General features: G+C 38.7%; 2 protein-coding genes across 2 annotated transcripts; one reads left to right on the plus strand and one right to left on the minus strand.

The window, feature by feature from the left end:
• The first annotated feature begins 1,196 nt into the window (after positions 1–1,196).
• Positions 1,197–16,607, plus strand: slc16a4 (solute carrier family 16 member 4). Its single transcript, XM_052562829.1, has 11 exons — positions 1,197–1,524; positions 2,060–2,181; positions 3,113–3,240; positions 5,171–5,303; positions 5,417–5,549; positions 5,624–5,767; positions 5,847–6,008; positions 6,529–7,104; positions 12,135–12,346; positions 13,740–13,833; positions 14,805–16,607. The coding sequence occupies exons 3-11, from the start codon at positions 3,218–3,220 to the stop codon at positions 15,008–15,010; spliced, it is 1,683 nt and encodes a 560-aa protein (XP_052418789.1). The 5' UTR covers positions 1,197–1,524; positions 2,060–2,181; positions 3,113–3,217; the 3' UTR covers positions 15,011–16,607.
• Positions 16,608–16,886: 279 nt separating this feature from the next.
• On the minus strand, positions 16,887–25,027 carry rbm15 (RNA binding motif protein 15). The gene has a single exon (XM_052562828.1). The coding sequence runs from the start codon at positions 24,866–24,868 to the stop codon at positions 22,307–22,309; it is 2,562 nt and encodes an 853-aa protein (XP_052418788.1). The 5' UTR covers positions 24,869–25,027; the 3' UTR covers positions 16,887–22,306.
• Between the last annotated feature and the right edge of the window lie 246 nt (positions 25,028–25,273).

The raw sequence follows: 25,273 nt of genomic DNA on the forward strand, positions 1-25,273 counted from the left end.
CAAGATATGGCACTGTACATGCTACCTGTTGTTGTCAATAAAGCATTATAAAAAAAAAAAAAAAGGAAAAACCTCTGTATTCACGAAATATCCGAATAATAAACCCGCGATTACGATAGAAAAGCTTGGTATGAGATTTTCTTGAGATCTGGGGCATTTTATAAAATATACAAAAAAATGTACATGGGAAATGCTAACTTGTGCAGCGATGAAAAAGGCTACAAATAGCATATTTTTACAATAGTAAACGACCAAATTCCACCCCTGATCGCTAAAGGAAGTTATTATAAACACTCGATCGGGGTTTAAAGTGAGTTTTGTATAAAAGTGTACTAATAATTTCATAAATTGTCTGATGTAGCTTGATGCTAACCTTAGCTCCGATGCTACTAATAGCAGGTGTTTTGCTTCTTCATAATGCATTTTTGTCTCAATAATTCACGTCAATGTCGTAAGAAAATGTTTTGTTGTATTTTTATATTAAGACTTTTGATAAATAAGGGCTAAATGCAAAGAGAGACTGAAGTGAGATCGCTGCTTTGTTGCTTTGTAAAGCCTGAAAAACCACAATCAATGCTAATAAAGGTGGAATAAAAACAAAAGAATAATGATAAAAGAATAATGCGGATAATGTGTCGTACCTGGCGGAGGTGTGAAAGACTCGTTTGGTGAGAACAATACAATCATGAATGGGGAGTTGTTCAAAGCCAACACACATACAAAATACACAGAAGAGTTAACATGTGAGATCTTACAGGGATGACAAGGGCCATAAATCAATCTGATTTGCCTTCTCTAAAAAACACACATGACATGGCCTTAGAAAATATTTCATAAAATTCACAGTTTTACAGATTAGATTATGAAATTTCTAATGAAGTTTTGAAAGACTTGTGGCTTTAGCTACACTCTATTTCTAAACTCATATCTTACATCAACACATTTTTTAAATACATTTAAAAAATATGTTTTTAATATATTTATTTTTGTTTTTATGTTTGAGCTTATATATCTCTATTATCATAACAGTCTGAGTGATTCTGATTCCTGAACAGTAAACTTTAAAGTGTCAGCTTTGTGAACATATGTTGAATATGTATCTAGTCAGAAAGAATCATGAGCAGAAACCTTTTTATTTTGGGTATGTCATTTCTGTCTCCATGCCAAAAAAGGAGGTGCCTAGAAAGGGGTTAAATGCAGTAGGGGCCGTCTTTGGCTCTGCACAGCCTGAGCGCATTGCATCCGATCTGTGCCGGTCCGAGGGGTCAGATGTGACCCCCGAGAGACTCAGATACTGGGGCCAAATTTTAAGAAGGCAGGAAATTTTCAGCACAGGGAGCCTAGCCATGGTCAATGATGACTTTGATAAGACATACCACCACATAGGAGGAGCTGTCACCGGGGAATCCACGGATGTTTGCTGCAGCGCAACTGCAGATGCGCGCGTGAGGAGACGTCTATCCAGATCAAGTCTTAACAAGTGATACCTGGAATAAAATGACTGATATCGTCTCGGGAAATATGGTAAATCCTTCTTTTCCTGTTTATGAAATAGTGGATGACTCGATCTTGGAATGTCCACAAGTCCATAGACAAATCCGAAGTTTTTTAAGGCTCCCTTAGAGAGAGAGAGAGAGAGAGAGTCAATTTGGTAATAGTTTTTATATGCTGTAGGATCATTTCAACACCGTGTGAAGAATTATTCGGAGTTCTGTGTTCATTAAAACATGATTATATAAAACCATGTAACCTGGCTAGGTTATAATTTTATAGTTCTTTATTATTTTATTTAGCTACTTTTCAAAATGTGATGTTATTAATGTATTTTTAATTTACAAAAAACTAAAACTAAATTAAATACAATCTAATACGAATGCGTATAAACGACAGGTAGGCTAGCTAAATGCGATTAACTTTTTATTTATTTTGAAAAAAAGAAAGAAAAATAAATAAATAAAACCCAATGACATTAACAAGGACATGCAGCATTGATCATATAATGCCAAAGGTTTAACTGACAAAGGAATTTTTTTTTCTTCTATCGACTTGTTATCGATAGGTATAAAGTACTGCACTCCAGTAGCGCCATTCACATGAACGCCGCTGGGCTCGCGCGACGCACACTCGAGCGCTATGCGGCTGCGGACAGCTCGCGACAGCAGCGGCTCTCTGGCGTTTGAGGTAAGTGCATAAGTGCAACATCCTCGTGATTTTCGCCTCTGCTTTGTGTCATAGTGTAGGACTAGGAACTAAGCCTAAGTTTTTAGAGGTTTAACTACACTACCACCGCACGGCCGGTTGAGAAGAGGATGAGGAGCAAATCTAGTCTGTGTGGGATGTCCTGAACGGTGTGCTCCCAGTGAGAATCTTTGAAGGTTGCAAACATTTACAAACGATTGTTTAAGTGAAAGTTGGGAATCACGAGGCTATTATGTATGGCAACGCTGAAGAGTGAAACTGGATTATATATTGGACACTTTCTCACAAAATTAGTAAAAGTGTCTTAGGTTAGGCCTACTTAATCTTATTAAACTAGTATGTTTGACATCAGGAAAAGTTGTGCATGTTTTCTAGACTCTAAATGTTTGATGTGAAGACATTGGGAAGCAGTGTGTGGAAATGTACTTCTGTGAATGTGTTTAGAAAACATTACAGTGAATCAATGGAGAGGTCTAGGAATTTCCTTCCACTGGCTGCATTGTCAGAATAACAAGACCGCCTTTGCAGATTCATCAATCAGTGAGATAATGATAAAAATAATAATAATAATAATTCTCAGTTGAATTGAGGTTATATTACTAATTAAAAATGCCAAGCCCCTGCACAAACCCAAGAGGGCCCATGCACAGTCACAGAGGTGTAAAGTTCCACACAGGTTTATTAACACAACAGCTGTTAAAAAAATGTGAAAAAAACAGTACTCTGATTATGTAAGCTTGTGACCCCCAGTCAGACATCTCTAACAATGAATATAACATTAACTAAGTCATGCATTTGCCAGCATGCATGACAATTCAGAGAATTAGTTGTCTGAAAGGACACCCAGTGATTAGAGATTCTTGTGTGGGGAAGGTCCAAAAGATAGTATGTTATAACAGAGTTTGTGTAACAGGTTCTTCTAAAGCAAGATCTGCAAGTTGAGCCTCCAGTGCAGAAGATGACACAAGAGTAAATAAGCTTTCACCTTAAAGGTCATTCATTTTCCTGTGCAACAATTATGCTGCCAAAAGAGCCACACAGGTGAGTCTTTTTCAAAGTGTTTTTCTCTGACTGCCTAAGATTATGAGATCTAAATTTGTTTTTTAAAATTTATAGGTGGATTTTGTTTTTCATTCATATAGCTACTCATTTTTCTCCAACATTTCAAACAAAGTGACCATACAGGTTTTGCATGACTGTCACATAACCAATAATGATATAATGATTGCATAATACATACCAGAGGAGGAAAACTGCTTTTGTGACCAAAGATATTGCACACTCAATCGCTACATAGGACAATTACCAAAAATGCAATTAGCACTGATTTTTAAAGAGCCTTTTGAGTGAAAGTGTCAAGGTGAGTAGCAGGGTAGACTGTAGACCTTTCCAATGCAACTTATAGACTTACTCTTGAACTGAAGAATTCACACATATGATCTGACATACATGCATGCAAGCACACACACATGCACAGACACATTCCAGGGTGGCCCTTGGTAAGCACATGGAAGGAAATATTTTCACTTACAACACACTGGCCCAATTCATTGCTCTGTAATCCTCTAAGCAGTTTCTGCATGCTTTAGCGTCTCCACTTGTCTGTTTTCTCTTGAAGGAACAGCCAACTACTTGAACTCATGAGCTTAATGTATGGGAGCTATACAAACCACACATTTTCTGTCTGACATGGTTATGTTTTCATCAGTGAAGCTATGGATTTCCAGATCACTTTGTCTTTCAGATTTCTGCACACATAACAGCTGTAGATAAAGGGATTGTTCACATAGAACAGAAAATGTTGTCCAATTCAAAATGTGTATGGCTTTTGCTCTTCTGGGGAACACAAAGTGGATGCTTTTAGCAGAATGTCCATGTTTTTTTTGTTTTTTTTACATTTTAGTCCATTTCCCATTTAAAGCTATTGAATGGTTCCTAAATAACTGAAATATAGTGCATTTATGCTTCTTTTTTGGCTTGATTCCCATCGACTTTCACTGTACAGGTACGTCCAATCTCAATTTAGATATTATGTTAAATGTCTACTTTTTTGTGCTCCACAAAAAAAGAAAATCATACTGGTTTGAAACAAAATGAAGGTAAGAAAACTGTGAGCGGGTATATTTTGAGTGAACTGTACCTTTAAGAAAAAAGTATGTATTTTCCTTAAGGTTATGTGCGCACATCCATTTTCGGATCAGCGAATTTCATGTTCCTGCTTCAGCTGGGATGTCCTGAGGTGATGAATTTGATTGCTCAGTATTTATAGTTGAGCAAGCCTTTATCTCTGTAAAATAATTCAAAGGATCCACCATCTCTGCACAGGGGCTCGCTGTTTGGTTAACTTCATGCCAGGTGTTTGTTTGAACGAACCCGTCAGCCTTTGACCGTTCTTTCACTCAGTCTCTCTGTGTCATTTTAAAGAATGTACTGGACACACATTGTATTCAGCTGTATCAGCTGTAAATAAAGAGGTCTAAGGCCCAGATCCAGAACACTTCACCCAATACTGATAACCAGTTTAGACCAGTGACATCCTCATGTTTACTCGAAATTTAACTGCTCTAAATAGAACAACCCATGGTACTGATGTCATCACGGTCCACTGCATTCTGGGTTTAGAAAATGTTTAACAGATAACACCAGATCAAACCACATTATGCTGGAGATACTGTATTTGGGTCCAAATGTAAAAAGGGCAAAGGAGATAGAAGAGTAACAGGAGATCAGATTAAAAATTAACTTTCACATTTGCCATTTTTACATTCTTTTTTATCAGTGTTTTGGTACTTTTGTTTTTATCTTAATTGAACCTGTTCATATAATAACAATTGATTAATTGTTGTGTTCTTGGAAGCCTTTCATCTGTAAAGGGTTGTATTTTTCAGATGGTGAAGATCTGGAGATGTGATCATTTTATGAAGCTTTATCTCTCACTGGTTGATGTTAAGTGGATGTTGTGTGGTTTCAGTGATGGCAAGGCTGCCAAAACCTCCTGCTCTGAACAAAAAGTCAAAGCCATGAAGGAAGAAAAGAAGGAGGTGGTTTTTGTGGATCCACCAGATGGTGGTTGGGGTTGGATGGTGGTCCTGCATTGTTTCCTGGTATGCCATGAATCCTACTGTTAAGAGACTCTAATTTAGAGTTTCTTTGCTATGATAAAAATCGAGGTGATCTGTATTGAGCTGAAATCATTTGAATATGCTGGTGTTTTCAGGTGAACGTGTTGGTAATGGGTACATTGAAGAGCTTTGGGATCTTCTTTGTGGCACTGCAGGATGAGTTTGGAGGCTCGTCCGAGAGTATCAGCTGGATTGGATCCATCATGTCCAGCCTCAGGCTCTCTGGAGGTACGGTCAGCATAGCAACCATCTTCGATCCAGTGTGACAGATCATAAACCCAGTTTTGCTTGTGAACCGTTAGGTCCTTTGGCCTCAGTGGCCTGTGCCAAGCTGGGGAACAGAGTTACCTCCATAGTGGGGGCACTTTTTGTCAGCGTCGGCTTCATCACCAGCATATTTGCCACCAGTGTGATCTACCTTTACATTAGCATGGGGATAGTTGTTGGTGAGTTTTGTTCTATTTGAAAAATAAAAGTATAGATGCTAAGAGTAAAATGTAATCTAAAAAACATTGATTTTTCCAGGTCTCGGCTTTGCTCTTCTTTATCAGGCCACATCTGTTGTAACAGTGACCTATTTCCGAAAGAGGCTGGCGACTGCATATTCTATTGGACGCTCTGGCATGGGTTTGACCTTTGCCCTCGCTCCTTTCACTCAGCTGCTTTTGGATCAGTATGCTTGGCAGGGTAATTGATTTTTTTCCAGCCACATTATAATACTGATATTATCTGTAATGTCAGTATTCATGTTTAACTGGTATATTATTTGCATCATGTTGTTCAGAAGTTTAGGGTCAGTGTGATTTTTTTTTATTTATTGTTTTTGAAAGTTTCTAATACTCACCAAGGCTGCGTTTATTTGATCAAAGTAGTTATTTCATGACATTTTATTACTATTTAAAATAATTTTTTTTCTATTAATTTTTTTTTCTTTGATGGCAAAATTGAATTTACAGCAGCCATTATTCCAGTCTTCAGTGTCACATGATACTTACAGTTACATTATAACATTATAATTCCAATGTAATTTATTTATTTATATTAGTAAGGCTAAAAAGTAATTTGTGGTTTAATGAAGTGACTTTTTTTCTGGATACATTAATTTATCTGAATTTTATTTAATGAATTCATGAGCATGAATTATATATATATTATTACATGTTAAAATATTATTATTGCCACTTATTGGTTTCTGTTCTGTCTTTAGGAGCTCTTTTGATTTTAGGAGGCCTGATGCTGAACCTGGTGGCTTCTGGGATGCTTTTGCGGCCCATTAATGTTAGACCTCCGGCTTCTCATATGTCAAACTCCACCCTTCATAATGCTGGATCTGAGAAAGAACCTCTTAAGGACCATATGAACGGCAACACACCTATATCCAATGGCACTTCCAAAATGGAAAGCTCACCTCCCATTCACAGGGACACACTTATAATAGAGAACACCGTTCATGAACAGAATGCTCTCCCACATCTGGAACTCAAAAAATCCATCCAGAATGGGGCGAACAGTGCAGACGGCAGCCAAATGAAAACTTCCCCCGAGATGAATGGGCTTTCTCCTGTGGATTCATTACTTGAGAACAGCAGAACAGAAAATCTTAATGAAAACCCTAAAAAAGTGCTGGACTTCTCACTGTTGAAGAACCCTTTCTTTTGCATCTACACCTGGTCGCTGGTCTTCAGTCAGCTGGCATATTTTATACCTTATTTCCATTTGTCTGCAAGGGCCCGGAACCTGGGCATCGACCCTATGGATGCTTCCTTCATCATCTCTGTGGCTGGTGAGTCATATTACCTTTCATCAGCCTTTGTAACACTAGAGTCTTGTTTTTCCATCTATTTTAAGTATTAAGTGCTCTTTACAGAATTAATTTAGCATTCGCAAGGAAATTATATATAAAAGATTCGTCACAAAGGTTATAAGATGATTTAAATTAAAAAGTTACCTATTGCAAAAAAAAGTCCTCTTGTCAGCATGTGTGTTATTGCTGTTCTCTGGCCACAACAGTTCAACTGTACACTAATAATGTGTAACAGTAGAGGAAATCAATAGGACGTAAGCACTGCTGAGCTGTGCTGTGGAAAATGGAGAGACTAAAGACAGTAATGACAGTGCTAGTGGACAGCATACCATCAACCAAGCATTTTGTTTTCTTTTCTGGCTTTATCAGGGATGTATTCCAGGAAAGCCATAAAGCCATACCTGATAGATGCACTATGGCCATTGATGTGCTCTAATATGGGCTTTAAAGGGTTGATGCAGAAACGCTGCCAACTTCACATGAATTATTTGTGAGCAGTTTAAATTCTGCAGTGTTATGCAATAAGTGCTCTTACATAAAAAATGAACTTTGGCATAGTGGCTAAAACCAGAGGGCTTGCAAGTGTCCTGCCAATAATGAGTGTGAATATGTTTACTCAAACATTTTTGAAATTTTTTTTTTCATTTGTATTTATTTACTGAAAGCTAATATTATTGAGGCATTGCCTATTAGGGTGTTGATATTTACCTCTAATGGTGCTCTTTGGAGAAAAAAACAAATACACTCATATTAACATTAAGAAGCCTTCATTGAAATGCTAACTTTTTCAGAAAAAATCACAACCAACGTGTTGTCTGGGCATGTAGAAAACATGTACTATTGATCCAGTTGTTTGTTTACTGCAAGATATACTAGGGGTGGAAATCACCAGAGCCCTCATGATACAATATTATCACAATACTTGTGTCACGATACATTATTGTGCGCTTTTAAATATATTGTAATATTCTGTGATGTATTGCGATATAAAAGTGCAACTTGAACTTTAACAACATAAAAGCTGTGCAGACCTTTCAGCAACCAGGGCATTTGAAAGTAAATTACTACTAAACGATACGGAAACTGAAAATTCTGGATGCACTTGGCCGAAAACCGAAAATGCTTTGTAATGATTATTTATTATTTAATTAAGTAATATAAAGTTATTTTGTAAGACTATTTAAATTTTACTCAATTTTAATGATACTGAATTAACACAAGCCGATGAAATAACCACACGTTTACTGAAAGTAACACAATAAAACTGGACAGAATTTATAATAATATTGGTAGCACTTTACAGTAAGGTTCATTAGTCAACATTAGTTAACTACTTTAGTTAACAAACTAAGAATGAACAATAGTTCTACAGCATTTATTAATCTTAGTTCATGTTAATTTCAACATTTACTAATTCATTATTAAAATCAACAGTGGTGCTTGTGAACAGTTAATGCACTCTGAATTAACAATGAAACTAACAATGAACAACTGTATTCTCATTAACTAACATTAAGAAGATTAATAAACACTGTAATACATGTATTGTTAATTGCGACAATATATATTATTATTATTATATATTTTGGGCGTTTTTTTTTCTTTCGGCTGAAAACCAAAAATGTCATTTTCTGGCGATAATTTTTGGATGCCGAAAATCCCTACTTACATGATACATCCCCTTCTTGCTTACAAATACGAAGTAAGTCCCTACATGCAATCTAAACACAGATATGGCTTTCCTGATAACTTTTGGAGATGCAGCCATCTTTATTTTGCTAACTTACTGCATAAAAAAAAAAAAACAGACAAAACAAAACTCAACACCACCATTTTGTGGATTGTAATGAAATAGATTTTATTATTATTATTCTACCAAATAGTAGGCCTATACTAAAAGATAGATACTTATGGCATCCGTATATCAATACAGTATTGCCGTGGAAAATATTGCGATACTATAATGTATAAATTTTCCCCCACCCCTAACATATAGCTTTATAAAGGCTTTTTTATTTGCAACATGTCTGTTGTTGTTTTTAATGTTTCAGGCCCTATATAATTTTTTTATTTTATACCACATGCAATTTACTTGAATTTCTTGCTTTATTTTAGAATTAAGATTGCGCTAATATAATAATTCTGCCCGATATGATGAGCTGTTCATTATTTTCATGTTATGGCCGATAATAAATGACCAGTCATGAAATTATAAACCTCTTTTGTCAAAATAAAATTCTAAATAAAAGGCTATCATGCATCCCTACTTTATATAATGGGCCAAAAAGTCACCTTTTGGAGTTAAAAATGTATCCATCTCTGAATTATATTATAAATATTTTAAAGACACCACAAGCAAAAAGCATTTAAATTCATAAATCACTGAAGCAATGGTGCAGATATGTGTAGTTTTAGAATAAAAGAAAGCATGTCCAAAAAAAATTTTGATCCCAAAATATTAAATGTATTTTTTTCAACATTTTTTCCCAAGTTGGTCTGATTTAAGCTGTCAAAAAAACCCTGCTTCGATGATCTTCGATACACTATTACAAGTCACATTTATTTGTGTAGCACATTATTCAATACAGATTGTTTCGAAACAGCTACACACATGACAGTATCATTATTTAGATCAAGTCAGTTCAATGTTAGACAAACTTGAAATATGCATTATGTACTCTCCTATCTAGGGTCATTTTGTCATCCAGCATCTTTCTAATAACCCCTTCCCTTCCGCTACATACAGAAAGCTGCAATAGTTGAGTCAATGAAGTGTCCAACATTTCACACTTAGTTTTTCTGGTTAATTAAGTGCATTATCTGGATATTTGAAGTGAGCTTTTCTTTTTGGAATTGTCAGTATGAATATACTTACAATATGTATTCAACAAAACGGCTTTGAATAGTGCATACGTGCAAAAAATGAGACAACTGGGATATTCCAAGCGTCTTCTTTCCTCCCACCCCCTCCACCTGCATGTTGAAAGCTGTTTTCACATCGGACGGGTTGAGCAGGGAACTAAAGCTCAGGCTCCTCGCGGCAGGTCACTAACTGTGGACGAGCAGAGAGAAGTCGCTAAGCAACAGCCCAAGTAGCTGCCGTGAGGCTGGGTAGTTCAGTGCCCAGTTCTGAAGTGGCTGACATTGTGTGGCGTGATACTGAGGCAGCGATGAGGACAAAAGAGAGTGAGGAGACGAGCCAAACACGTTTTGTGTTTTAATGAGCTGGTAGCGATTGGGCATTTGGGCGCTCTGTACCTTAGTGAGGGGCTATTGTCTGTCTTTGATGTAGTCGGGACATTGCATTCGTCCAGTCCTTTTGTGTCCACTGAGTGAAATAGGCTACACAAACACCTGTCACATGCCTGATTACCCTGCTGAAAGTCCCCTATACACTACAGAGTTCTGTGGACTAGGAACCTCTACTTTTTGTCACTAAGATTCTGTTTCATTGTGCAAAGCATGACAGGAACAGCTGTGAAACTCAATGGCCCTGCAGGGATTTAAACACACAAACAACGCACAAAATGTCTTTGGGTCCAAGCGTGGCACACCGGGACATCACCTTTAGTGGCGCACCGAAGACATGCAAACATTGAGCAGCTGTTTTGTTTTATGTCTGGCCAGAAATAAATGACACCACATGTGCACAAACTGCAGCGTCAGTTCAAGCCATTGGTTTTACATGAGCTGGTCGGATGATCATACCAACACCTCTGGGCTTTGTGTAAGCATTTTCACTATGTGACTTAATAGGTTATGAATAAATATGATCTTGTGTATGTGCATTTTTATGTAGGTCTATCCAGTAAACCATGACAGCCTTAATGTCAGCACAGAGTCTCACACTTTGGATCTGTTGCGTATGTATGAATCTGCAATAGTGCTGCCTCAGGTCTTTTCCTAGACTGTTCAATAAAGCTCTGCAGGACACGGACATACAGCTGCAGCACAGATAACAGCAAACATGAAGCAGTACTGAACGTACAGCACACTACAAAATAACTAGTCTGTCACTCTTTGAACTGAAAAACAGACTGCGCCAGAGGCTTCAAGCAAAGAGTCAATTAACTGAAAGTATGCTGAGCAGTGGTTTTTCATGTTTGTTAAATTTACCCATGTGGTTCAAAGGTTTGGGGTCGTTTTTGAAAGAAGTCGTTTTATGCTCACCCAGGCGAAAATACAGGAAAACAGGAATATTGTGAAATAGTTAATAGTTAGAAATAAACAGTTTAAAATAAAGTATATTTATTCCTGTGAGGACAAAGGTTGTGTGATATTATAGACTAAAGCAATGAATGCTGAACATTCAATTGATTCTTCAGAAATCATTTTAAAATGCTGATTTGCTGCTATAAGAAATGTTTCATATTAGTTTTTGCTGCTTAATATTCATTATTTCAGATTCATTTCCTTAGAAGTCTTTCATGAATAAAGTTCAGTGAAACAACATTTATTTTTGAAAGATTTTGTAAAATTATAAAAGTCTTTACTATCACTATTGATCACTATTGATTAATCTTTGCTAAATAGAAGCATTCGTTTAATTTCATATAAAGTCTTAACGCAGCCCCAAACGTTTGAACAGTATTGTACCGAGTTACTTTTCCAAAGAATTAAAATATGCAATATTTATGTATTCATTTATTTATTTATTATTTGTGACTACTGACCTCTCCATTCTTCATGTTGGGAGATATAGAGGTATATTTCATTGTAAAAAGATCTTGTAGTGTGTGTATGCATGATAGCGACTTATATTTTGGACATTTTACAAAGCTAAAAAATGACTTTAAAATAATATGCTACATTTAGCTCACCAATGTTTTTGTCATTCTGACGCTTGACATTCACAGTCCTTTACAAATGACATGAAGAGGTATAACAGGTTTAAAAGACCCATAATATCAATATAAGACAGCAATACTGTAAGGATGAAACTGTGGATGAATCCAACACTAAGCAGCCCATTTTCAGGCCATCGGTTCAACAGTTTTTCTGTCTCACAGGTATAACAGAGACGGTGGCCCAACTTGCATCTGGCTGGGTGACAGACAGGAATCTGGTTCACAAGTATCACTACCACAAGGCCTACCTGATCCTGTGTGGTGTGGTCAATCTTCTCTCCCCTCTGGCCAACTCGTACATCTTGCTCATGGTCTATGCTGTCTTCTTTGCCATCTTCTGTGGGGGGTACATGGCTCTCCTACTTCCTGTGCTGGTGAGTACTGACAGACCTGGGCCTGGCAAAGATCTTGTATAAATGTGTATGTATAGATAATATGCTTAGTTCAGTTTAAAAATGTTAGTTGTCTCTGTTTAGTTGTTTCATCACTTTCATTGTTTTCAATGTTACCAGCAGCTTGAAAGTATGTCTTAGGAGTTATGAAGTCAGTTCTGTTCATGACAAACGGGGACATCCTGATGCAGTTTCCTACACTTGTATTATATGTGCTCATTGAGGGGTCTTCTTTCTAGTACTGAGACATTTAGTTCTTGTTGTGTAATACTGCAGTGTAAGGAGAGAGGGCTAGATTGACAGGCAGCACTGCAGTACAGCCGTTCCTCTGGATGGAATCTCAGGTTTTACCTTTCAAATATTTTTTACAACCTGGAATCAGTCTCTGTGAACCAGAGAGACAAAACAAGTGCTTAAAAAGCCCCTGAGGGAAAACAGACTTGTTGCCTACATTTAAATATATTAAATATGCTTGTTAAATGTGCATTTAAAGTGCAATGCAAAATATTTTTTAATTAAAGGGATAGTTCAATTCTGTTATAATTTTCTCACCTCCAAATTTGTATGAGTTTTCTTTCCTCTGCTAAATATGAAATAAGACATTTTGAAGAATCTAAGTAACAAAACAGTTCTAGTCCCAGTTGACCTAGTAGTATTTTTTATTTTATTTTATTTTTTGAGTACTATTTTTGTTCTGTAAAATGGAAGTCAGTGGGAACCAGCAACTGTTCTTTTATGTTCAAAAGAATAAAAAAAACTAATATAGGTTCAGAACAACCTTAGGATTAGTAACAAATGGCAGAATTTTCATTTTTGGTGAACTGCCCCCTTAAGAGACCAATCAAATATTGATTCTCCCTGAACCTCAAGAAAGCAAGTCAAATATACATAATCAACATTAACAAAATACAATCACTTGTCCAATTGTAATATGCAAATCCACTGTTCTATTGTGAGTGAATTTGATGAACGTCAAGAGAATTACTGTAGTTAAAGCATGATGGAATATAGTTTTTCATATTTTATGGTGCTATAATGTATGAACATTTTATGAAATATATACACTACCATTGGTGTCAGTAAAAATGCAAGTTTTGCATATACCCCATTGTGCGTGTGTGTGATTATATTGCACTGAATTATAATTAAAATTATTGTTTTAAATATGCTTTGGTGGGGAAAGATGTGTGTATTAATAAATTTGACAAGAATGTAAAAAAAAACACACACTTTTTCTTTAGTGATAAATCCTTGTTTATATTCTATATCAAAGTTTGCTGACCAAAGTTCTTTCTATTTTTCTGGCTTAATCAGAGAAGTCATAATCTGCCATATGTCATCCGTCATAAACATTATTCATTTCTGTGTTTTCCAGGTAGACTTGGTGGGCTCTGAAAAGCTGAACAACTCGATGGGGTTCTCGATGTTCTTTGTGGGGCTTGGCTGTCTAACAGGTCCTCCTCTGGCAGGTATGTGGAGTTTGGATGAACTCCTTGACTAGATCATGCAAGTGATAAACATCAATAGGTGAACCTAGCCTTGATGTCTCACGAAAATAACCAGCAGCTTTGGAAAGACTTGGCCAGACATGATAAAGTGTAAGACAAGCTTGCTTCTGTGTGTGTGGCTTGAGGGACCCTGGGGTCATACAGTTTCAGATTTCTGTTTAAGTGGGTTACAGATGGGAGACATGTTAACCCACCTAAAAATAGGATTACCTGTCTGGATAGATTTAAAGCATTTTGAACTTATTTAGATTTCCTACTATGTTGTATATATATATGGCTCCTTTTCATTAGAATTTATTGCTAAATAAATTCCATTAGGCTGCTAGATATATATGTATTTGCTGTTATTTAATAAGAATACTCAGTCATCAACACAAATACAGTATCTCCTTATATAGAACAGTTCTACAGTGAAGTACAGTTCTTGGAAAATCAAGTCTTGAAGAGGGGCCTCTTCAGAAAGGCGAGTGTAGACCTTCCTCTGAACTCTGTAACACAGTTATGCTAACATGAACCATCTTGTCAGGGCCCCCTTCCACAATCCCCCCACCGCCCCCCCAAAAATAATGAGCAGCCAGGGAAGCAAAACTGAATTTTCTATCCTACCCGAGGCCTTTCCGCATATGACCCGGTGCTGCTTGCATCGTGAAAACAATCCGCGGTTTTAAAAGCGTATCCAGTCAGAAAACAGGTGTGTGGAGATTCTGGGCTGGAAAGTGAAGAGCGTTTTCTCCATCAGTCCATCATTTTAAGTGTTTGGTTACTGACTGTTCTCAAGTATATCATGCAAGGACAGAAAAAAGAAATTTGAATGTAAAGAAAGTCTGTCTTTTTTTATGTTTTCTTCATTGGCCTCCATTTAATATTTAAGGAAATTTTTCTTTCTGTAAGTAATATTATATATGGCTAACACTTTGCGTTTCATCCCAAAGGCTTCCTGTACGACTACACTCAGACCTACGACTGCTCCTTTTACCTGGCAGGTGTGTGTTATCTGTTATCGTCAGTTTCTCTTTTCCTGGAGCCTCTGGCGAGGCGCTGGCAAGCCCGGAAGAAGCGGCTAGAGACGCTAAACCAAGAACTGATGTGGAATAATGGCTGTTTCTGCCCGGCGCCTCAGAGGAACGGTGTTGTATAATAAAGGACTAAACTCAAAGCCATATTACTTTTCACCCTGTCATGTGGTTCACCCTCTGAGGGCTGATCGGAAGAGGACCTGACCTGAACATTTGGCGGGACCACAGCGTGGCAAGCAAATGAATGGTCATTTGAATGCAGAGACCAATAAATGAATGCTTCGGGACAATGCAAACGACTTTATTTTGAGAACGGAGTTGGTTGAATTGTTTTATATAAGTCTTCTTCTCGCTTCTCAGATCACCACGAAAACTAAATGAGGAGCCTCTGTCACCACATAAGCTTTTATTTTACAACACATGATAAATCTGGATCTTCCTACATTAGAAAGTTACTCAAATGCATCCACTGATTTGATTGTAAATTTGTATCACAGGACACATAATACTCAAATATACTAGTAGTATTTTGTCAGATGGGAATGGGTATGCAATAAGCATATTAAGACCCTGTGAGCCTCCTTTTTGTTGATGTGTTTTTTGCTGTGAAGCTCAGTGCTGTGTAAAGGACTGCATCATGCCATCATGGCTGACATCAACAGATTTTGTCATTGGTGCCCCAACTGGAAGACATTTTGGGCCAGAATATTCCAGACATGGCCTTCTTTTTTTCACTGGTGCCAAATCAGTCACACTGTCATTTACTGCTGACAGCAACCAAGAGATTTTTTGGAACAAACCGCTTCGTGAACACAAGTGAATATTCTTCTGATGCCAAGTTGTGCAAGAATTAGGTCAGTTGACTTGTGGGTTCACGTGTACCTGTACAAGAAGCCCAGACGCTGAGCGTTCTCTAAAGTGCAAATCCTTTATTCTTCTTGTCATTTTTATTTTTTAGGTTCTGATTTTGTTGGGTATACTACAGTGCACTGTTTATCACCACTGTTTGCCTTTGTACACAACGACTGTGCTAAATATCCTGTGATGAGAGCCAAAGATGCAACAGAAATATAATTTATCAGTCTATGCATTTGAAGGTGTCCGTGTTGACAGAAATCTCGTTACTGTTCATATGTTGTAGTTCTCTCTGGTAATGTGTTTTTGTGTGAGCTGTTGCCCTCTAGAGGCACGAAAGATGTACTGCTACTGGAATGTCGTCTCAATTAACAGGCTGTCCATGTTCTGGAATGTCCCATTCTTTTCTTTCATCAGCCAAGTAATGACAAACTAAGCATTTCCTAGAATGAGCAAGACACGCACAAATGCATAAATTTAACAAAAAATAACAATACGCCACTGAAATCATTGGCCACCGATTTCTTGGTTTTGTTTTTGGCAGCAAGCTTTTCCTTCTCACACTAAATTGTTTTTGAAGAAATGGGTTATTGTTTTGAGAAGTTGTGTTAAACTAGCCTTAAAGACAGTTAAGGGGACGCAATAACACTATTAATGTCCATGACAGACTTCACCAGCAATACTGTACTGTTAGTGATTTCGTACTTTTGGAAAAATGTGAGGATTATAAGTTTAAATTTTGTTGTTGTTGTTATAGTGTTTTTTTTTTCTTTCTTCTATTGTTCTTATTATTTTTGTTTTGTTGACAATGCTCAAGACTGTCAGGATCTACAAGACTGCGATTAAAGCCAGCAGTAGATTTGACTGGGTTTCCTGTAAAACTTTTGTTCATCCCTGGGAGAGCTTATCTAAATTATGAGGAAAATGTAAAAGAAAAGAGTTGCCTGTAAACCAGAAAATAGATAATATAATCTTTGAAATCACACGGTCCAAAGTCCATTATTATTTTAATTATTAATAGTCTTTTTTTCCCCCTTTTTTTTAAAAAGATTGCATACATATTAAGATTTGTCATTTTAAAACATACACTCACACACATACACTCTTCTTTTCATGTGTAATATTAAACAAAATAACACAAAGCAGTGTAAAAGATCATCTTTATTGAGAACACTGTATGTAGCACACAACAATGGTTAAATATATAAATGTATTACAAGAAATCATGATTCTAAACTATTTGAACAAAATTACTTGCAAAAAAAAAAAAAAAAAATAGAGCTGGTACTTACAGAAATGTGAGCCGAGATGAGATGCACTGCACTGTTTTCATATTTAATCACTGATGAATAGATACCTAAAATGCAACCATGAACAGCATATAATAATGTGTAGAAAACCTCACATACATAACAAATGAATAATTGAATATGCCTGTTCAGCTGTAGGAAACAAAGGCTTCTAATCAATAACAAACCGTCCTGGTTTCATCTGAAGACAGCCGTGTGTGTTCATTACTCAGCAGATACTCACATCTGTCCACCTGAAACAAGATTCAGATCATGACATCGGTTAAAAAATGACAGCAAATATTCTCACAATAGTGGCCGTTGGTGATAAAAGAGAGCAGATGGGTCACCTATAACTTCAATGACTGACAGTTCTAAACAGATTTCTGAGTTTTAACAATCATCAGTTTCCTTTATAAGCTATAACCGTTCAGAATAAACTCTTTATAGAGAAAACTCTGACTGCATTCAGTCAAGTGAGTTGACTGAGTTGAAAATGAGTAATGAACACATTTATAGTAAGATCAGAGGGTTGAAAGCCTATTGTGAGGCCTGAAATAGTTTATAGTCATCATGTGGTAGCTTATGCAGAGAACTAAGCTACAATCAGGAACAATGAGCTAATGTTTTGGACTGTCAGACTTAATATGCTCTTTTCATTACTTGGAGAAGTGGGAAGGGAACAGTGCCTGAACTACACAAAGAGATTATGTAAATGAGGCCAGGGGAGGGGCTTGAGGGTTACCGGTTACCAAGTTACCAGGCCCACTCCATAGCATCTGAAGACAAGCCAGTCAGTCAGAACTGTGGTGAAGATACAGGAGAAAACATTAGAGAGCACAGCTGAGTGCCCTGGACTGAGACATCTGATTATTATTATCATTATGCGTAACTGAAAATGAAGTTACAGAAATGAATTATCACAGCTGTTTCTGTTATACGAGTTAATGCAAATGGATTTTCATGTTAGCCAGTTCCCAAACCGTTCTGCAGAGAACAGATTTCGGTCAAACTATGTGCCACATCTGTGCTCCTGACCAAAGCTGTCACATTTCAAGGGCTGCGCCCTCATGAGGCCGCATTTGTCAGCTACCTCTCAGTTCTTCAAGGATGTCTCATTTCAGAAACATAATTATAAAATTAACTCTTATTCCCTGAGGTATAAAGTTTTTTATCACTTATAGACAATTATTGTTTGTCTTAATTTTTATAAAGTGACATTCACAGTATAACCGTATTAACAATATCAGAGTAATGGGGAATTAATTATAAAAGTCCTATGGAGGGGAAAAAAATATGAAAAGAACCTTATGTAATCAAAGAACCTTATGTAATGTTTAACATAATTAAAACTAGGGAATTCAACACAACCTCCCACAATAAGCCCTTTGTTCTGGCTGTCTATAATCAATGAGGTTTAGCGCAGATGATCAGCTCCATGACTTTCTATAGTAATCTAGTAATTTAGTTGTTTATATCATTTCTATAAAGATAAAAAATAAATGCTGAGACAATTCTGTAGAAACCCATGAAACCCTAACAGTGACAGTCATAGTTATGTTCCTAATGTTTTAAGAAATCATCACAATGTAACTTGTTACAAAGTTACAATTCAAATTAACATTAGAATTCATAAGCAAATGAACCGTTAGGATTAGAAGGCTAAAAGTAAATGTAGTGAAGCTTTAATTATTTCACTAATTAAGAGATTGTGTTGAATTTTCTATTTAAATTGTACATTTAGTTGTTTTAGATCTAGTAAAAGTTATCAAAAATATTTCATAATCAAAATTAACATAAAAAACCATGAGCTTATTTTTATTGGTTTAATGTTTTGGGGTTGTTTACTGTCACAAGTGTTTGAATGTGTTTCTGTGAATAATAGGCAAGTTATTAATTTACCTGAATTTAAAAATACAATACATTTTAATATACAGTTTCCCCCAAAAAATTTAATTCTATCATCATTTGCTAACCCTCAAGTCATTCCAAACAAATGTCTTTCCTCTGTGGAAAACAAAAATATATTTTGAAGAATGTTTCAACTATATTTGCGAAATAAAAAAATAAAAATAAAAAAACACAAAGAAAAGAAAAACATTTTTTCAAAATATCTTGTTCGTTCCACAGAGGAAATACATAATGGTTTAGAACAACACGATAGTGCAGAAATAATGTAATATTTATAGAATTTTATCAGTTTTCAATTCCTGTGTGTAACATCCCAAAGCACAATAATCTCCTACCTAAAATATTACATATATTTCTGCATTTTTCTTCATTTCCCCAGAATAAACAAATAAATATGATTTTGGGAGCGATAGACCAAGATGTCGGAGTTACAACCAATGGCAAATGTTCTAAAGTATTTGCTTAACTGACACTTACCTGCACCAGGAAGACTTCTAAAGTCTACAGACCTGGTTTAAAGCAAATACTCCCTTACTCACCAGCCACCCCAGAGGACTGGTCTCGATCCTGGCGTCAGAGGCCTGAACGAGCTGCTGGTGAGGTGATGCAGCTGACCGGACATCTTACTAAGGGAAGTTCAGTTTCTTCCTCCTGATGAGGCTCCTGGCAAGCGAACTCCAGGATTACTCTGGGTGGAGTTCACACGGGCAGCATGTTTTCTTTCAGGGGTCCTTCACAACGAAGGGTCAATTTACCACGTACCGATCACCGTTTTCACAATCAGGAAAATAAACGCTTAAGAAACTATCAAAACTCGATTCGAGTTAAAGGCTAAGACGCTTTTGGCTTTTCTAAATCCTCTTCCTTCACTGATTTTCAATGGAGCCAAACAAAATCATATCGGATGAAATCAAAGGATGGGACAAACAAACCCCTGCTCCTCTGAACTGGAAAGCACTGATTTGAGGTTCATGCTGGCAATGCATAGTACGGCCGGACTGGTTACAGCAAGCCTGGATACTTCCAGATGAAGGACACATACAGCCTGGGAGAATGGAAAGATTTCAGTTTAGGTGAAGGTCTGCGCAAACATCATCTCAAAGCTCAGCAGAACGGCCCCCTTCTCCCTGATCTGTTTGAGGGTTGGGGGCATCAGCACCCTCGGGTTACTTAGCATGTGGGGCAACTCCAGGACACAAGGGGTGGAAAACACAGATCAACAATAACATTGAGCCTCTCTCTCCCTTCGCTCTCACTGCCGTGACTGATCCCGGAGGAGAATTTCTCTTTCCTGAGCAGAAACAAGCAATCGAGCAACAATTCCTCCCGAAACACAACCGAAAAAAGCAGCGGCAGGCGTTCTTCAATTGATTTCCAACGAATAAACATTTTCTCCCTCAAATGAATCAATTTATTGATAGCGTGATATAATCAAATGAGGGGCCAGTGTGTGTGTACAAACAGCCACGTCAGAAGCTGTGCAAGGAGTGAGTGACCGCTTCCTCTTTCTCCCCCAATCAAGAAATTAGGTAAACACAGCACAAATCAAGAGTGTCATTATTTCCGTTTAAATACGGGAACTGTAAGCACAAAAAAAAAAAAAAAAAAAACAATTACACAAGCAGGAAGATGCTCTCAGTGATATACACTAACACTAAATGGAAAGCTCTTGCCCCTGTGCATCCAAAGGGCTCCAGAATCATTTCAAACAATCATTTGTTTCCAGCCATGTGAAGTCCACTTGTGGAACGGTCCATTTCCTGTCCTGTCCCGTACAGTATGTCCATTTATTCATGTACACAAACAGCTGTTATGTTGTAATATCACCAAGCAAATCAACTTTTAAAACACTATTTAGTGTGAATAGAAACGTCTTACATGAAAAGATGTTAGTTATGCATCAGATCAGTACACTGCATTGCTAAACAGACTAAGAACACAAATTTATACTTGTTCAGGATTTTAGGGAAAAGTGTAGACTGCCATTTTAAAACCATTCAAACAATGACACCGAAGAACCACAACATTGTGTAACATTTCAAACTAAAAACATACTCAAATGTACGTCTATATTGTGAACTAAAGGTATGTCAATGAAATAAAACGTATGACTGTCTTACAGTTGCACAGGAAACAGCTCTTTAGGGCATCAAGTCTCTTTTTTTTTGTACAAATACGTGGGCTTGATTTTTTTATATATATCTGTTATACACCTTAATTTCTTAGTGCTATCAACATGGCATATCTAGCCATTTACGGGTGATTATGAAAATATCACATTATAGGACACATGCACTTTAAATTGATGAATGGAAAAGTCTGTACTGTATATGCACCTCTTTTCTTTAGCTTTATAAAGAGACCTTCATAAGAATCCCATTATTAACAATATCACTGTAAATAGAATTTACCTGGGAAATTATGATAGTCCTATAGGTAGGGGGGGTTAATTAAAACCACCTTATGCAAAAACATGAATTATCTGAGACCCATTATAATTTAAACAAAGACATTTCACTCTATTCCCACTTTGAAATCAGAATTATGCTTCATTCAAAACCTTTCAAATGTAACCCAAAAATATGAAAACAGTATGTCAGAACACCTTTTTCATTTTTAAACAAACTGAAAGCTTGATGTTATGCTTTGGTCTAAGGGGGGCTTAGAAATATATACATTTATAAATCAAAATATGTTCACAAATTATTTTTAATGTGATAAAAGGGTGTTAAAAATGCAGCCTGTATCAATCAATATAACACTGATGACATTTCTGGCTACATATATTAAACCACTTACTGTACAACACTAGCATCAACATGCAGTTCACGGAGCAAAATATTCTGCCTGTTTTAGTGGCCTACAGGACTATATACCTATATTACACTCCCCATTACTGAATGATTGTTCAAAGCATCAAGACACATAAACCAGGTTCCAATTAAATCAGATTAATTGACAATCATGAACATGAACAAAATAAACATTCACAAAAAGGATTTTGTACAGGGATGACTGTCTGGAATCTGACTGAAATACATGTTGATAGGAAGTGTTGAAACTAGACAGCGTTTAGTGACCAATAGCAAATTAAATTCCTATTCTAATATTCCCAATATCATTCTTTCTTTTATGCAGGGTGCAACTTATCACAAACTAAACCTCTGAATAAATTGCAAATGAAAACAAATATATTGCTATAGCACTAAACTTTACTATAAGAATGGGCCTTTTTCTCTCTCTATATTTTTCTTTTTTACGTTTGGCAGAGCAGGTAACATTTGCCCTGCTTTAGAGAGAGCATGCAATTAAGAGACATTTAGAGCTGCTGGCATTTAGCAACACTTGTGTGCATTATGATTGTTAAGATGCTCCTCGCACAATGATCATGACCAGGAAGTCCTCTTCCGTTTTGGCAAGAGCTTTCGCAGAAGAATCTAAGAACTGCTGTGAGAAATCACATGGTGGAAATGCGTGCAGGACCCCAGTGTTGTCCTTATCTCTACTCCCCCCGACAGGTAAACTGATGACCCCAGCGGCCTGCTTTTGCTTCAGGTACGAAACTAAGTTGCGCAGGGGCCTCTGCGTTGACGCTGCTGGGTCCGAAGATGAAGCCTCCTCAGAGCTGCCGGGAACCGCCAGTAGAACCGCATACCCTCCGGGGCCTGCGACTTTGATGCGCCGAGACACTTCGTCGATCTTGGGCTGGTCGAGGCGAAGGCGTTGTGTAATGCGGAGCTGTGTGACTTTACCTCCCGTGCTGCCGTCGATGAGGAGACTGTTGGCGACGTTCAGGTCCCCCTCCAGAAGGTGCATGCTGGCTGGGAAGTTACTGTTTTTTAGGAGCAGCATGCCATTCCAGGGCATGCTCAGCTTGCCCCCTGCGTCCTGCTTTGAAGCCTGGCTGCTTTTGGAGCTGTTCTCTGATCGGTCCCTTTTGGAGGCACCTTTGCCTGAATCGCCTGCTTTGCGTTTTCTCTCCGCAGGGCTCACGCTGACACTGGACTCTAAGAGACTGCTGTTTTTAATGCGCTTTTCACCAAGGCCTCGGTCAAGGCTGCTGCGGCTCTCTCGAACAGGGGACACGCGGTCTGCTCTCGCCGGCCGCTCTGGGTCGCTGAATCGTCCATCTCGACTGTTTTCTCCAGGGCTGCCCTCAAGGGATGGCGGTCTGCGACGTCGGGCCGCCCACTCGCTGCTGCTGTCAGGTGAACACTCTAGATGTCTCCCGTCCTCCATGAGCCGCCGCTTGCGTGCAGCGTCCCTCCCCGGCAGCTCCCGCTCCAGTGACCAGGCCTCTCGCCGCCGCTCGCGCTCCAAGTGTTCAAGGGGCTCGAAGGCAGGAGTTCGTACACGTTCACGGATGGCAGGCACAGGCCATTCAGCCCCGGCATACAGTTCTCGTTCTCTGAAGTGCAGGGGTGGGGGAGTCCGTTCTCGGACCCTTATGGCCTCGGGGGTGGCACGATGAACGAAAGACTCAGCCACAATTTCATAGTGTTGCAAAGGGAGGGGCTGCAAGAACTGCTGCTGGTAGCGGTGCTCCGTGTCAGCAAAGTCCACCCTCAGCCTCCTGTCGGGACCGCCGAGAGGAAATCCACGCATGTGTGTGCAGGCCGCCTGAGCGGCATCCAGGCTTTCATACTGAATATAAGCCCAGGTGTCTCCTTTTCTGTAGTCTATAGTCCTGATAGTGCCAAAGCGGTCAAACTCCCTGGCTAGCGCAGTCAGAGGCACCCAAGGTCCAAGACCGCCCACCCACAGGCGTGTGGTGGGGGTGGCTTTGCCATAGCCAATTTTTATGGGGTTTCGGCCCACAACTTTCCCAGACATGCTCATTTTTGCTCTATGGGCCATGTCCAAGTTTTCAAATTTAAGAAAGCCATAGGTGCTGCTCTGGCCCCGAGAGGGTCTTTTAATGTCCACCTCTGTGATGGTCCCAAATCGTTCAAAAGCTCTCCTCAAGTCATTTTCAGTCACAGTAATATCCAAATTACCCAGAAACAGTGTGCGGTTGGCTCTCTGGTCATCCTCGGGAGAGATAAAGTCCTCCTCGCGGAAAGGTGCGGCCCGCTCCGCGATGTACGCAGGCCGGGCCCTGGCTTCATAAAAGGCGAACTCTCTTTCTCTTTCAAGCTCTCTCGGTAACGGCGGGGGTGGGGGAGGAGGAAGCCGACCCAGCGCTAGCTGCTGTAACCGGTAGTCTCTGTAACCCAGACCGGTTGGAGAGAGCGGCCTCTGGGTATGCAAATGTCTGTGGCCTGCAACGACAGAGAAATGGTCCTTATCTACAGGAGATCGACTTCTCCTCCTATTCAAGTAGACCGCCTCAATTTTCAAAGGACGGTCGTAGAGCACCAGCCGGCCTCGCGCGTGCTTCGCCGCTCTGGCATCATCCGGTCTCCTAAAGTTGACGAATGCGATTCTCTCGTCGTTGACTCGGCTGATTTTAACACTCACGTCGCCAAACTTTTTGAATTCGTGAAAGAGGCCGTCCTCGATTTCCTCGTCGCTCAGCTGGGAGCCGAGCTCGCTGATTTTTAAAGTTTTGTACTCACTTTCGTTTGTGGGAAGTGGGGCGCGCGACTCTCCGCGCGAGTTGGTGCGCGCGGCCGCCTCTAAGGACAGGCTCGAGGCGTGATTCTTGCCGCTCGAGCTCGCCACAGGGCTGGTGTAACCGTGGTTATTTCCAGTCCGACTGGAGACATGTCCGTCAAAATCCCGTCCGTCTCTTTTATCCCCGATCAGCCCCCGTCGTGCAGAACCCCCTTCGCTTTTAGACGAAGTGCTGCCGTTGTTGCTTCCACCGCCAGAGATCGAGATAACCCCCATTTTCTTACTGGTCGGATGGCTTCCTCCCCTGTCTCGTATATCATCCAAGGCCCTTGAACGCTTTTTCACCGGCGACCGCTCTTTCCCTTTCATGTTAGATGTCCTCTGGCTTTGCGCGCCTAATAAAACACTTTTTAACAGTTATGCTAACCGCAATGACAACGAATTTACACGAGAAACTGTATGATTTGTTTAGTGTCCCTGCGGCAAAACAACCGCATACGCCATCTTGTCAAGACTAAAACACGACCCGCCCGTGGACTTTGATTGGTTTGAATCTCTAAGAAACGTCAACGCAATTGGTCGCTCTGTCTGTCAATCAAGACCTCCCGTACAGCGCCCAGTCTCGGTGTACACCATTTTAGCTTCAAACACCATAGACACAAGAGAAGTGACATTTAACTAATCTTCTCTCAAGTTGTGAGGACATGCATTGAAAATATAATTATATCTGCTTCTGCACTCTATTCGATATTTTTGTCAACATGATAAATCCAT

Source organism: Carassius gibelio, chromosome B8 (genome assembly GCF_023724105.1).
Source record: "Carassius gibelio isolate Cgi1373 ecotype wild population from Czech Republic chromosome B8, carGib1.2-hapl.c, whole genome shotgun sequence".
NCBI classification, from domain to species: domain Eukaryota; kingdom Metazoa; phylum Chordata; class Actinopteri; order Cypriniformes; family Cyprinidae; genus Carassius; species Carassius gibelio.